Source organism: Oppia nitens, unplaced genomic scaffold (genome assembly GCF_028296485.1).
Source record: "Oppia nitens isolate AA-2021 unplaced genomic scaffold, nextdenovo-longstitch-racon4-pilon3 scaffold3_pilon_pilon_pilon, whole genome shotgun sequence".
Classification (NCBI taxonomy): domain Eukaryota; kingdom Metazoa; phylum Arthropoda; class Arachnida; order Sarcoptiformes; family Oppiidae; genus Oppia; species Oppia nitens.
The window spans coordinates 2,687,056-2,702,076 of NW_026533221.1; the positions used below are offsets into that span (position 1 = coordinate 2,687,056).

Here is a 15,021-nt window from a genome sequence, read left to right on the forward strand (position 1 = left end):
GTAATAGTTAAATAGCGTGTAATTATGAGCTTAAATTTGTCAGTTAATTAAAAAGACAAACAGTTAAAGACAATTATTTTTTTAAATACATTTTAAATAAGAAACAAAACTTAAAAATACATAATAAATTTAACTAATTTTTCATATAAAATATCAAAATCAAAAATCAGAAAAAATACATTATTAATATCAATATTATTATTAAGTCATATGATGAGAGAGAAAGATGAGATGACTGGTCATATCAAACAACAACATTATTAACAGTACTTTTATTTTCGTTAAGGATTTTTATAGTCAATAAAAACGGGAAAACATTAGCTATTATTAAAATGTTTGCCAAAAACTGCTGATAAAACTATGACATTAGTAGGCAATTCACAGATATCTATGCGATCATGACTTTAACTATAGTGTATATGTATGTGTGTTTGAAATTATTTGTAAAAAACAAGCAAAAAACTATTATAAATATTAGGTATATATATTGATATATAATATGTGTATAGTATATACACAAACACACTATACATACCACACCACTGCAAACTTATTTTAAGGTATGTCTTAGAGGTATTGATCCTATCAAACAATATAAACAAAAATAATATAATTATAATAATATAAGCAAAAAAAAGACTAACTTAATATAAACTACTTTAAATGGTAAATTTCTATACAGTATATAATAATATTAATAGTAATTGATTATAAAAAAAACAATACGGGGGTCAAAAAACATAATAATAATAACAACATAAATGGGTGAAAAAAATTTCCCGTCAAATCTTCACTCATAAATCAAATTACTAATGTGTATACAATATATCATATTATTATTATTATTATTTACACGCATTTATCGACGAGTGTTTTACAAAACAAAAAATCCTAATAATAACTGACCAACAACTGGTCCGGTCCTATCATTTGACTCTTAAGGTATTACTATTGTCTTTTAATTTGGATGACGACTCTCGATGTCGAGATCTATTATAGGCTTCCCGTTTTGACTGTGTTTCCCGTTCCCGTTGAGCAATAGTATCGGCGTCCAATCGGAAATCTTCAATCGTTTTATAGTTGTCCAACTTTTCCCGAAGCACTGAATCGATTTTCAATTTCGATGCATTTTTAAAGTACTTACGGAAAGCCCAGAATTTTTCTAAACCATACAATTCACCTAAAAAATCGATATTTCAAACAACAAAAAAAACACAAAAATTTTTGTCAATTTATTATAGAAAAAAATATATAAATAATAATATTTATATAAAAAATTGTCAGCGATTTGCGGCCAACCATTAACATGAAAAATAAGTTAAGATTGAATTTTTTATCGTTCTTATTATTGCCATTTAATTCCGTTTACAATCATTCATATGTAATGTTTAAATGACTGCAAAAAGTCAAATGGCTTTTTCACTGATATCTCTGTATATAAATCAAACAAACAACACATACCTGACTGAAAGTCTTTGATGGTCTCCGATTGGAAGTCATCGTACAGTTCTTGTCTGAAATGTCTTTCGAGACCATAGGAAAAGAAGCGAAACAAACACTCCATTCCGTATCGATAGCCAGCGCTGGCGTCTTCGTTGGCAATTCGGCGAAACTCTTCGTACATTCGCCTATTGAAATGATCTCTTAGAAAGAAGGACCAGAATCTGAACAATGTGTTCATCTCTTGACTCTGTCCTCCACCCAAACGTTTGCGATCTTTAAGACACCGAGATCTGTACTTATGGTAGCCTAACTGTGTGAAACCGTTTTGCTTAAGCAGCGAATGTGACGGGTGTTCAAATGTTGGCAGTGATTGAGGGGTTGAGCCCAGACTAGTTGATAATTGAGAGCTAAATGAAGCGGCGGCGCCCCCGACGCCATCGGCTATCGAATCGCTGGACGCCTGTAGATGACGTCGCGAATCGATAACCCAACCGACGTGCTGTTCGATGGGCGGGTTCGCCGAATACTTTGTTTTCTGTTTTCTGGGCGTTCCCTTTTCGATTGGTTTTTGTGGTTCGGGCGCCGGATAGAAGCGGGGCTCCATTATTGGCGACCGTACGCGCGGTGTTTTCTGTAGCTTGGATTCGGGAGCCGAAACCGGGGTCGACACGGCTTTCGGTGATACGGACTGATTGGAATTCGGTGAAAATTGGCTTTCGAGAAACGACTCGTCCTCATAGGTTGGCGGTGGTGGCGGCGGCGGTGCCTGAGCTCTGAACTTCTGGATCTGAATCTTATTCGGTGCGTACTTTTCAAACGCTTCTTGCGATATCATATCAACAGTTTTATGCGGTTTGGCTTCCAGTTTGTCACCGATTTCATCCCACAGGTCTTGTTCGTAGTAATACAAGCCATCGTTTATCACTTTAGCGAACTCTTGTGTCAATTTGACTCTTGTCTGCCAATCACCCGTTCGGTCGTAGCCTTCATGTTTAGCTCTGCCACTGCCGCCGCTTACAAACTGTGTGACAACGATAAGCTGTGCCACTTCGTTGTCGCTCATCTCATAATCCGAGTCTTCCGTATCGTACGAACTGAACTTATTCTTTCGGCCATTCGAGTACTGTTCCAAATTGAGATCAATGTCTTCGTCCAATTGAAAAGGCAAGTCGTCGTTCGAAACACTTGATCCCCGGCAGCGATTTGAGTCGCGAGAGTCGTATTTTGTTGTCGATTGTTTTGATCGGGGTTTTAGTCTTTTATTCTTCACTTCTCTCCAGTCTTTATCCATTATCTTAAGGTCATTGTTCTGTTGATTTCTACTGTCGATGGTCTCAATTGTTGGCACTTTACTGTTAACACAATTACTATTAGCTGTACTTTCATGCGTTTTGTCACTTAAAGGCACAGTTGATAATGAAGATGACGACGACTTATTCGACGATTCGTTAGCAATTTTCTCAGCTTTCAAACTGCTGTCACCATCTGAACAATTGCTGCCATCGTTAAGATATTGTGTCTCATTGTCGTCGTCGATGACACTCTCGTTGTCGTAACCGGTGGGCGATTGATCTCCATATCCGTAACCGTAAGGTTGGCCAGGAATGAATGCCGGAACGTTTGCATGAAGTCCAGCAGTGGCAACACTGATACTATCCATTAGTGGCCACTTTTCTGGACTAACTTTAGTTCTAACTTTAATACCGTCGAGCACATCAACTAATGTGGAATCTTTGAGCGCCTCGACAACTAAGCTGACGTCGTGGGTGAGCGCCTGTACCCTATGGAAGGATGCAATCAACGATATGGGCAGATAGCCATTGATATCCATTTTGCGGCGCAAGAAAATATCACCCTCGAGATTGTCTTCACTAAAATAATGTTCAATTTGTTTACGAATATACTCTTTGAGTATATCTGTATCAACACCTATGTAGGGCTGGGTAAAGCTTTGGGGGTAGAAAAAGGGTGATATAAACGGTTGGGCAGTGATTATAGCTGGAGTTGTGGGCGCTGTTGCAGTAACACCAATAGGTGATTCCGTATACCATGGTACTTCACCCGGCAGCTCGTCCTGCGGTGTAGTCTGTGCTCGTGGTCTCGTGTAATGACCGTTATTGTGCCAATTACTACCACCTCGACCACCTCCGCGACCCCGACCTCTACTACTACTACCACTACTGTATTTTCGACTAGTATTTGGTTGTCTACTATCATACCGGTGTTGATGTCCGCTATCTTTATCATAGTTTCGTTGATTACTAGTACTACTATTACTATGTTTTGTTTGGTCATCTGAGTGATAGTTTTCATGACCCGATTGGTGATTATCGTATCGCTTTTCTCTTCGCTTATCTAATGGTCGCTCTTTATTATGTCGATCTCTTGTTTCTCTGGTCTCTTCTCGGCGTTCTTTTGCGCTGGAAGTAGACAATGCCGACGATGACGACTTATTTCTCGGCGATTTGGGATGTGGTTCAGATGGTATCTCCAAGTGTACCCATTTTGGACCTTTCTTTTTTGTGGACTTTCCGTTACCACCGTTTCCATTTGTCGCTTCAGCGGCGGACAAATTGTTGGACACGTCGTTGTTTTTATCTAAACAATTATCTTTTGCCGACGACTCATCGTTTTCTTGTACTGATTGGGCGCGCGATGTCTGAGGACTGACGACGCGAATCTCATTTATATCACTTTGTGGTGAGTCTTTTGGATCATTTGTGGCAGATTTCTTTGAATTGGACGGTAAGGACGGCTCAGCCAATGACTCGGCGGCGACAACAGTGTCCTCTTTGTTTGAGCTATGCTTTTGTGTCTAAACAAACAATTATTAAATAAGAAATCATTAAAACTAAATCATAATCTAAACAACAATTAGAGACAATACCTCTGAAATATGCACCTCTCCAAGAGTAGGCCAATCGTTGATGGCACCAATTGGTGACACTTTTGATTTAGTTGAAGCACTTCTATTGGCGGCTTGTGTTGTGACTGAATTGTTTGTCCAACAACTCTTGGATTTCATTGATAGTGTTGATGACAACGACAACAACGAGGCAGACGAAGACAATGGTGGGTCGCTATTCTTGTTCCAGACATTGTTGTTGTTGGCCTTATTGTGGACATTGATGGCTGAGACAGTATTAGGACTCTTATGGGAACTATCGTTAGTATTAATATTATTTACATCTTTGCTAACAATTGCTGCATTATTATCATTATCACTAACTTTCTTATTATTTATAATAACTTCTTGTTTAACATTATTAATAATTTTATTATTACAATCATTATTAGTATTATTACTATTATTAACATAATTATTATTATTACTACTATTTGTTACTTGATTTGTGTCTTTAAGACCATCGCGTAAACTATTGCTAGACTTATTAGTCATCGAAGTTTGTGTTGTTGTTGTTGATGATGGCGTCGCCGCCACAGTCGCCGGCTGGCCATCAGTTGTCGAGTGATTCATTTGTTTCAGTTTTTGTGCATAGGATAGTCCGCTCGTGGCCACCGGCGATGGTTGTCCACTACCACCACTACAGCGTCCATCGCCGGCTGCTGCGGGCAAAATTGTCTTATCGTTTGTTGTGGTAATTGTCAAGTCGTTAATGGCCGGCACGCTGTCTACGGTATCGGCGGCATTGGTCTCAGTCATGGATAACAGCGGTGCCGTTTGTGGCGATGATATCACTGGATTCTCGTTGGCGGCCATCGCGAGTCTTGCATGCAATCTTGCAATCTTCAAGTGTGCCTTTAGTGTCGGATCGGTCGGTGGTCTTCACACACACCGATCGGGCAATTAAATGTGCGGACAATTATTATATGATACTATGTATGCTATGATATATTAATTAATAGTAATAATAATAATAATAAACTTGTAATTAATGAGTCATTTAATTATTAGAGATAAACACTTATAGTCTATAAGTTAGAGAAAGAGAGAACATATATATCATATAAAAATCAAATGACTAACAAAAAAAATTGTGTCCAAAAAAAACAATTCAAACAACAAAAACACAACAAATTAATTAATTAATTAACAGTTAATTTGATAGAGAAAACCAATGGCTATTGCATTCAAAATTAAACACTGAATGCAATCATTATTTTTTTTTAATAATATTAATAATAATAAACAACACAATGTGTTTCAAATTGAATTGGATATCAAATAATATACGGTATTATAATAAATGTGTTGTGTATTCACAAAAAAAAACACTCACACTATGTATGGGGTATTGGAGTGTATTATATATATATATATATATATGATATATATTTATACACACTATATGTACGGTAAATGTATTTAGAAATTGTAGATTCAATGTGTATTTATAGCGAGAAAAAGCATTGCAATTGAAAAGTTCAATACAAATACATATACTAATGAATATATAAAATAAAGTACAGTAATTGCGATATCAATGTGTGTCTTGTTTTTCAAAACATTTTTATAATATTAATAGAAAAATTATATTATATTTATTAGTTATATATTATTATTATTATTAAAGCACACAATCATAGGATTTCTCTCTATCTCTCTGTCTCTGTATATCTCTCACTGCACACCACTGAATGTGTTAAGCAATTATTAATTAAATAATAACTTCAATCACTTTTTTTATAATAAAAAAAATAAAAAAAAAGCGATGATTATTACAAATACACACACAATATATTATATTATAAGTTATAGTTAAACATACAGTTATTTTATAACTATTTCATTTAATTTTGTTGTAGTGATACATACAGTACTGTAATAATTATATGCTGTGTTTGCTGTGTGTGTGTGTGAATCACTAGCTATAGAGTAATATATAGTATATATAATACTAATATAAATGTGGTGTTTGTTGTTGTGATGAGTTGTATAACTATAGGGAGAGAGAGATAGAGGGAGAGAGACAGAGACAGTCACTACAGTATAGAGAGAGAGAGAGAGAGAGAGACAGTAATAGTAATATATATGATATATAAAACGTTATACTGTAATACAGTGTGTGTTTGGTTGGGGCTTATTGTGAAAAAACATGGTTTAGTATTATACAGTCTATAATGCATTGACTATGCATTTCTCAATATATATATATATAGAGTATGTTTCGTGATATTCAATGCTGTTTTTAAATGACACACACATTGCCACTAAAATATTTTTATATATCAATTACGTTCAAATAAAAAGCACGTGTTTTGTGTGTGTGTGTGTGTGTGTGTGTGTGTGTATGTGTTGGCCTAATAATACTAATACTAAATTGTAATACACTTACCAGTTATGTGTGGTAATTGTGGACGTAATTTGTGGATTGAATTTGCTATATTACCATGTTAGGCTTTTTTTAAAAAACTACTGTAAATTTATATACACTGTATTATATCTATTAATAATTAACCATACTCAATTTTTGTTTAAATTATTTTTTTAAAACTTGTATTATTATAGTATACTTTAATTTATTAATATAATACTATACTATATATATATAGATAAATATTTCAAGCACTGTTAGAAATTATTTTTTTTATAATTATCAATTTATTTATTTTTTTTATAGTTATCAATAGTTAACTTGTTATGTAAACTTGATATTTTATTATCTACATATATATAATTTAAAAAAAAACTAATTTTAAACTAATACAATAATTATTTAGACTAATTATTATTATTTGTTTGATGTATTAAATTTAGCAAACAAAAATTTGATACAGTTATTTTTATCAATTATATCGATATAAAAAAAAACAAGCAATTAATTTGATTGGTATTGACCGTCAAATAATTATTTTATTTTATTTTTTTAAAAAAAAGGTAACCTTATATGTATTATCCGAAACAATCAACAATTATTGTATGATTGATAAGAACACATCAGTGAACCTTGTGAAACTCCGCGTCTTTTGATTGGTTGAAATCCCCGCTGTCATTGTGATCACGAATACGTATATATATATATATATATATATATATATATATATATAATGTTACCCTTGATATATTATATTTGTTAGAATAGATAGAACTATTTAACAAATAGCTTTTTTTCTAATTATCAAAAAGTATATATTTATTCACAATAAAATACTAATATTTTTTAATACTAAAATATCCATAATTTTATAATAAATGATACTGTAGTTACTAATACCATTTTATTTTAGCTAGCTAATTTATCAATTTCATACATATATATATATTATTTTCTATAATAATAATAATAAATTAACTTTAACAAACTGTTGTAATTTACATAAAAACAATTAATTATATAATTATTTAGTAATACAATGATCTACCTAGACAATGATTCGAATAATTTTTTTTATTTTGTAATTATAGCTATACAAGTACAGTATATATAATATAATTTTTTATATATATATATGTATTATATTAATTTAATACACTATTAGTTTACTAGTTATATATCATACTAAAATAATTTAATCAAATAATAAATTTAATATAAAAAATAATTTTTATTATCACCCCTAGTAGTTATTATGTTGGTTATAAATTTACTAAATTGTATTGAAATATTAACAATATAAAAATGTTGTTTATTCATTGTGTAATGCCAATTGTTTTAAATATATGATGATAAATGATCATGGAAAAATAATAATACCAATAAATAGTGTATGTGATAAATATATATATCAATCATACAATATATTTAAAGTGCAGATAAATTTCGTTTATTAGTAAAAATATTATTTTTAAAATTAAATTAACAAGTTAAACTAACATGTTTTTTAATAAAAAAATACATTTATACAGGTACATTTACATTGTAATATACGGTAGGTGTCACTAAGTTTTCAATAATTTAAAAACATTTTATTCTAAAACTTAAATATTCAATAAAAATATTAATTTATTGCCTCTAATTTAAAGTAAAGTAATACCATTTACATATTAGTAAAATAATATAATAGTAATATATATATATATATATATAAATAAATAATAACAAGAAATTTAATTAGCATTATTAATAATATTTAACAAGTTAAATTATAATATACTGTATATAAATAAATACTATGAATAACATATAGAATAATATAAATAAAATTAAATATATTCATAATTATAAAATTAATAATAATATAAGTTTATATATAAATAACACATATATACGCAAACATACAGTACAATTTACATAATTGTATATAATTTACAACTATATTATAGAAATCAATTAGTGAATGTCATTTAAATTAAAGTTTTGATAACTTATTATTTGGTTAACTAATAAATCGCTATTATTTTTATTATTATTATTAAAACTTTGTTCACAATTATTGAAAACTATCGGCAATTTTTCTTCGTGTGTTTTCCGATGTCTTTTCAATCCATACGAGTCTCTAAACTGTTTGCCACAGTTAGGTTCATAACAGATATGCCGTTTCTTTGCTGCCGTCCTATTGTTGTCCACACTTATTATTACCGGTTGGCCAGTCGTTTGCGATGTCGTCGGTCGATCGATTCTCTTCACAGATGATGGATAGGCTGTGTGTGTGTGTGTATGTAAACAGATATATCGACAGAAATAAAAACTGGTTACAACACAATACAATGGATCAATTGTGTCATACAAATTACCAATGTCTGGCTTGCAAGTGGCGCTCCGTTCGTGGCCAACATTGTTGGTGAGATGTCGGTTAATTTGTTTGAGATTTTTGGTCATATAGTTACAGGTGCGACAATGATATTTGTAATGGACTGCCGATAGATAAACACAACAACAACAACAACAACAAGATATCAGTTTTAAAATTCATTGGACAATCAATTGTTGTTTACCTATGGGTTTCAATGGATCAATTGGTTTCTTAGGTTTCAATTTGTCGATAATCTGTTTAGTAGTTAATCGACAACTTTGAAATTTAGGTCTATTTGTTGTGACAATCATTTGATTATCCAGTGGTGGCTGTTGTTGACCAACAATACTGACCACCAAATTATCGGTTATGTTGTTATTGTTGTTGTTGGTGGTAATGGTGTTACCAACAAATGTTTGTCGTCCTGTTTCCGATTGATTGTCACAACGACGACGACCACCGTTAGTATCGACGGCCAATACTACTACATCATCATCACTGCCGCCGTCAACGAACTCATATTCATTCTTCAGTTGAATCAATTTGTTGTCCAAATTGGTCAACAATTGTCTCATCTGTTGGTTTTGTCCGCATAGTTGACATTCATTGAAATATTTGATAAACTGATGTCTCTGTTCGCCCAAGACTTGGATGAATGAGTCGCTAAACTGTAGTTCCCGTTGCAGACGACTGATCTCCTGTTTCAGCTCTTTCATAATCATTACATTGTCATCATTCATGGATATGGGTTCGGCCATCGATGGTCACCAAAAGAGATTAAATTATCTGCAAAAAAAAGAGATATGAGTTTTTCAATCATTAAAAAATAAACTTTTTTTTGTGACACCAATAATGATATTAATAATAATAATAATAATAATAATAAAACAGTAATAATGTAAACAAATATTTTTTAAAACACTTGTAATGTTTGGCGCGATTTGTGATTTGATTTGATTTTTTTTTTTTGGTTAATGTATTTACCGTTAATTAATTAATGAATTTATTGTATATTAGAGAGATATATATGATATTTTTATTCAACCATTTTTTTGTCGATAAATACAGTTTTAATAAACAAAAATCGTATTATAATTTTTGTTTGTTTTTAGATGTGAGTAAATAAATATGAGTGGGTGTGTATGTGAGTGGCGCTCTGTGTGTGTATGTATGTATGTGTGGGTGAGTGAGTGAGTGAGTGAGTGAGTGAGTGAGTGAGTGAGTGAGTGAGTGAGTGAGTGAGTGAGTGAGTGAGTGAGTGAGTTAGTGATTAATAAGTGGGTAATTTAGGTAAACGATTGTGTAGGCGATAAAAATAATAATAATAGAGTATGAGTGGGTGAATTAATTTTTTTTAGACTACCCTATCTCATTTTTGTTGTTGTTATCACAATTTATTATCAAAAACTATATAAACTATCCATGGTTAATTATAGATATTTATTTTTGAAAAATAATATATAAGTTATCCTGGTCAATAGTAAAATTAGTTATTGGTTGAAAATCATCTATTAATGATTTATTGTAATATTTTGTAATATACTGTATATTACAATATACAGTAAATAATTATAATTAATTAATTTTATTATTAATATTAAAGAATAATTTTTTAAAAAATAATTAACTAATATATTTAAAAATTTATTAATTAGATTTTTTTTTTCCTTTAAACAAATATGTTTTATTTAAAAAAATTTTATTATGAACTAACTCTAAGGTATAAAAAAATAAAATTGTAAATAAAATATTATATTAAAATTAATTATTTTATAATATATTTATATTAAAATATAAAATGCCATTTATCTATCAATTCGGAAAAATCATACAATTTGTCGACAATTTTTTTATTCATTACTAAATTATTTTCATCACTAAACTGTGTCTTATAGTCGCCGACAACACCTTTGCGGACAAAATTAACTTCGGGTGCAATATTTACCGTACCGTTTGATTTGATGTCACGAAAAGCATCTTTAAAGCCGTCGACAATTTCTCCATCACTTTCCATATCATCGACCGATTGGTCGAAAAACTTTTTCATCTGTCCATTGGTCGAAGTCTTCATAAATTCAAAACTACTATATTTGATGACATTATCCAAGAAGTCTTTATCATCAGTAATCTGTTCCAACAGATCATTGCTAATAAATTTGGCAATTCTTCGGATCTGTTTCTCAATGTCTGTCTTTAGATCTTCGTAGTGAACAATCAGGACATTTGCAGTTCGGTGTCTCTGACGATACCAACCGATTAGATGATCAAAATAGTCGCCATAACCGGTCTTACCCGACATGAATGCAGTGAAAAACTGTTGAAAATTGTCGCATAAAAGTAATGGAAAATCTTTTTCGTGAAACCAAAAGGAAATCAAACAGTCTTTCGGATTTCTGATACAATATATGTATTTTGCCGGTGACTGGTCGTCAAACGGCGCCAATTGGACGGGCAAATGAGTCTTGAATGCCCGTACATGAGTGTCGGTGTCATCTTGTGTTGGCGCACACACCTCGAGGAATGGTATAGATTTGGAGAACAGCAGTGTTTTTGCCGGCGGTACACCTCTATTGAGCAATAGATGGACAATCTGTTGGGTCCAAGTTGTACCACATTTAGGATACGACACAATAAACAGATCGTTTTTTGTCGGCTTATACTTGTGTGCCATTAGTACCAGATTTTTCGGGAAACTATTTGGTACACACTTTTCATATTCACTATCGAAATCCATTATTACTATTATTATTATAATTATTATTTAGTATTAGAAATAATAAAATTATTTATTATTACTTTTATTAATTATTTTTTAAAAGAATTATTAATTCTATTAGTTATGAATGAAATGAATTATCAGTATTTTTTTGTGTGATTTTATAACTATTTTTTTTATAACTGATATTATTAAATACTATTAACTATTATTTTGTATAGATTATTACAACTACTGTAAATAATATATATTTTTTAATAGTCTTGTTGAAGGTCACTACAATTTAAATAAATAATAATAAGATAAAATAAAACGTCCTAGATACGATTCAGCTTTTAAAAAATAATTTTTTTTTATTACTGCAATGTTATGCAATAATAATATTATAATTATTATTTATAAAACTAATACTTTATGTTATAAACTTACTAACATATATCTGAATACAGTATTCACTATGTATTTAAATATATCCATAACTTAATTAGTAATTGTAAACTAATTGTAAACTTTAAATATGTTGTCAAAAAAATGCTAAATATTTAGTATTATACACAAAAAAAAGATTGTCATAACAATCATCAACTTGATATGTATAACATTTAACATCTAAATTAAGTACATAAAAAATAACATTAGTAGCAAACAAAAAATATAAAGTTTTGAAACAATTTTTGAAATTGATTGTTAAGCAAAAATTACTTGAAAGTGTCAATAATATTGACAGTAATGAACATATTATTAGCTTATTTTTACGGGACAACCATACGTGAAATGATATGTTGTAATATGTGGTACAGTAATAGACATCCGACCGATAATTGAGTTTTAAAACTATCTATTTATAACTTTTTATACTAAATATTAAATTGAATTTAGTATATCACCGAAATATATATATATATATTATTGTAAATTACATACTGTATATAACAAGTTTAAATTAATAGTATTAAAAGTATTGATTATCTAATAATAAAAATAATATTAATATTGTAAATAAATAATAATAGATAAAATCATAGTTTATAAGTTAATTAAAAATTAGGTTTTTCTAATGCCATATTAAAATAATGCGACTAATATACACATAAAAAACAATTTATAGCAAATAATTAGTAATAAAACTTATTTTTTGAGAAAAAAATGAATAATAAACAAAAAAAATGTTATAAAATATATTTGACAAGTAATTACACTATTCATTAAAAATCTTATGTGTTTTTAGTAAAACTACTTTCTCTCCCAATAAAACAAAAATTTAGATGAAAATCATATACAAAACTAATGGCTAAAAATAAGACACAAATTCTTGTGTGATATTTATAGACACATATACTGTACTTATGGTAAGCAAATGCGCAAATCATTAATGTTTAAATAGTCATGTATTTAAACAAACATATAATAATATAATACTTAAAATTATGTGATATATTAATTTAAACAATAATTATATAAATAATAAACTGATGTATAAATACAGTATATATTAAATGTCTTGATATTAGTATTAAAATAAACTTTTTATTTAAAAAAATAATTTTATAAATCAATAATAATAATAATAATAATAATGACGAGCAGTTCACCCACATCTTCGTCGTCGAAAGTCCTGAAGAGAAAGAAATCGTCGTTAAGTGAACTCAAGATTACAATACTTGGCGACAGAAATGTCGGCAAAAGTGGTAAGTGATTGATTGCAGACGTATTTATAATTAAAAATCGATGACTATTTACCGAAAGCTCATGTAGTTTATTGTATAATAAGTAATTATCCGTTATATATATATATGTGTGTATGTGTTTGAGTTGTTGGTCTTCTAGAGTTTGACAGTTGTTTATACAGTATTATCATTAATAATAATCTAAACAATCTATACATTTCCATAGCACTGGTAGTCCGTTATCTGACCCGACGCTATATTATGGAGTACGAGCACAACATAGACAACCGACACAAATATGAAATACTGATTGACGGCGAGCCCATCATATTCGACATATTAGACTCATCGTCGCCGTCCAGCCTATGCATCGACAACATTGACATATCATCGCAAACCTGTGACCTACTGGTGCTGATGTACTCCATAACCGATCGACAGAGTTTCATCTACGCCAAGGATCTACTCAAACATTTTGCACAACAAAAGAGTAAAATTTTTCATTATTATTATTAATAAGATGTTTCATTAATATATAATTAATGTTAACAACATTTACATCTACCGACTCTCTCTCTCTCTCTCTCTCACTCTTTGGCAAATAGGTAGTACCGGAACATCCATACCATTGATCGCAATTGTTGGCAATAAGAGTGATTTGGTTCACTTAAGGTAAAGGAAGTGATAATAAAAAGTTTACAAAAAAAATTTAAACCATACATAACATACACACTGTACACACAAACAGCACATTCATATCAATTACTGTCTAATATCTGTCTGTACTGTATATTAACAGACAGGTCAGCGTTGAAGAAGGAGAGATACTATGCACTGAATACAGTGAGCTAACGGCCCTCTATTACGGTGAAGTCAGTGTTGCCGACCAACTGGTCCACCAGTTATTCATCGATCTGTTCCGTTGGGTTAAGAAGAACAAAGTGGTACACAAATCGTTAACGCCTTCCCTTTTAGACAGAGTTGTTATTGGCATCAAAGGCTCAACCGGTAATGGATCGGCCATTGGATGATAGCATACAATACTGTATTATATATATATATATACTAAACTTAAACTTAAAGATACAGTAAATGATGTATTGTTATGTAAATGTTTTTATAAATATATATATATATATATATATCAATATATTATAGTGTTGTCATATTTGTTATTATCAAATGGTTAATATGACTGTGCTTTTTAAAAATCTAAGTTTTTTGTGGACAATATTTTGAAATATTTTGCAAATTATTGTTACGAAAAATATCTCAGATTTTTAGTAATCACAATCACATTAATATTTGACTACAAAAATATTTTTAAAGTACTATATATATGTTATATTATGTATTGAAATTTTATATAAAAAATGATATTCCTGTTAATTAATCAAAAATTTATTATTAGTAATAAAAAAAACAATTGTATAGAAATATAATTATGATTTACATTATTAAAATATATTTATTAAATATTGTATTTATTTTGTTGTTGTTGAAAATTTAAACCTATTTTGAAATAGTAAAATTTAAAAATTAAAAAAAATATAATTTATA

The 15,021-nt window shown here is 30.0% G+C and overlaps 3 protein-coding genes across 3 annotated transcripts; 1 reads left to right on the forward strand and 2 right to left on the reverse strand.

Moving 5' to 3' along the window:
• Nucleotides 1–626: 626 nt before the first annotated feature.
• LOC128957509 (la-related protein 1B-like) lies at nt 627–5,398 on the reverse strand. Its single transcript, XM_054303277.1, has 3 exons — nt 4,331–5,398; nt 1,462–4,258; nt 627–1,180 (listed from the first exon to the last, which is right to left on the reverse strand). Exons 1-3 carry the CDS (start codon nt 5,162–5,164, stop codon nt 927–929), a joined length of 3,885 nt encoding a protein of 1,294 aa, XP_054159252.1. The 5' UTR covers nt 5,165–5,398; the 3' UTR covers nt 627–926.
• A 3,375-nt stretch (nt 5,399–8,773) lies between these two features.
• Nucleotides 8,774–11,750, reverse strand: LOC128958828 (sulfotransferase 1C2-like). The gene is made up of 4 exons (XM_054304767.1): nt 11,029–11,750; nt 9,281–9,864; nt 9,080–9,199; nt 8,774–8,986 (listed from the first exon to the last, which is right to left on the reverse strand). The coding sequence occupies exons 1-2, from the start codon at nt 11,747–11,749 to the stop codon at nt 9,815–9,817; spliced, it is 771 nt and encodes a 256-aa protein (XP_054160742.1). The 5' UTR covers nt 11,750; the 3' UTR covers nt 8,774–8,986; nt 9,080–9,199; nt 9,281–9,814.
• Nucleotides 11,751–13,370: 1,620 nt separating this feature from the next.
• On the forward strand, nt 13,371–14,492 carry LOC128957786 (ras-like protein family member 11B). Its single transcript, XM_054303600.1, has 4 exons — nt 13,371–13,482; nt 13,688–13,951; nt 14,067–14,133; nt 14,261–14,492. Exons 1-4 carry the CDS (start codon nt 13,371–13,373, stop codon nt 14,490–14,492), a joined length of 675 nt encoding a protein of 224 aa, XP_054159575.1.
• Nucleotides 14,493–15,021: the final 529 nt, after the last annotated feature.

Bases quoted from the DNA above. Each gene is read 5' to 3' on its own strand.
- LOC128957509 (XM_054303277.1), bottom strand. From the start codon at position 5,164: ATGGCCGCCAACGAGAATCCAGTGATATCATCGCCACAAACGGCACCG. The intron at 4,259-4,330 runs GTATTGTCTCTA...TTGTTTGTTTAG, and splicing joins GAGAGGTGCATATTTCAGAG to ACACAAAAGCATAGCTCAAA. The intron at 1,181-1,461 runs GTATGTGTTGTT...TCGATTTTTTAG, and splicing joins CATCAAAGACTTTCAGTCAG to GTGAATTGTATGGTTTAGAA.
- LOC128958828 (XM_054304767.1), bottom strand. From the start codon at position 11,749: ATGGCACACAAGTATAAGCCGACAAAAAACGATCTGTTTATTGTGTCG. The intron at 9,865-11,028 runs GTACGGTAAATA...TTTTTTTTGCAG, and splicing joins TCGTGACATCAAATCAAACG to ATAATTTAATCTCTTTTGGT.
- LOC128957786 (XM_054303600.1), top strand. From the start codon at position 13,371: ATGACGAGCAGTTCACCCACATCTTCGTCGTCGAAAGTCCTGAAGAGA. The intron at 13,483-13,687 runs GTAAGTGATTGA...ACATTTCCATAG, and splicing joins CAGAAATGTCGGCAAAAGTG to CACTGGTAGTCCGTTATCTG. The intron at 13,952-14,066 runs GTAAAATTTTTC...TTTGGCAAATAG, and splicing joins ACATTTTGCACAACAAAAGA to GTAGTACCGGAACATCCATA.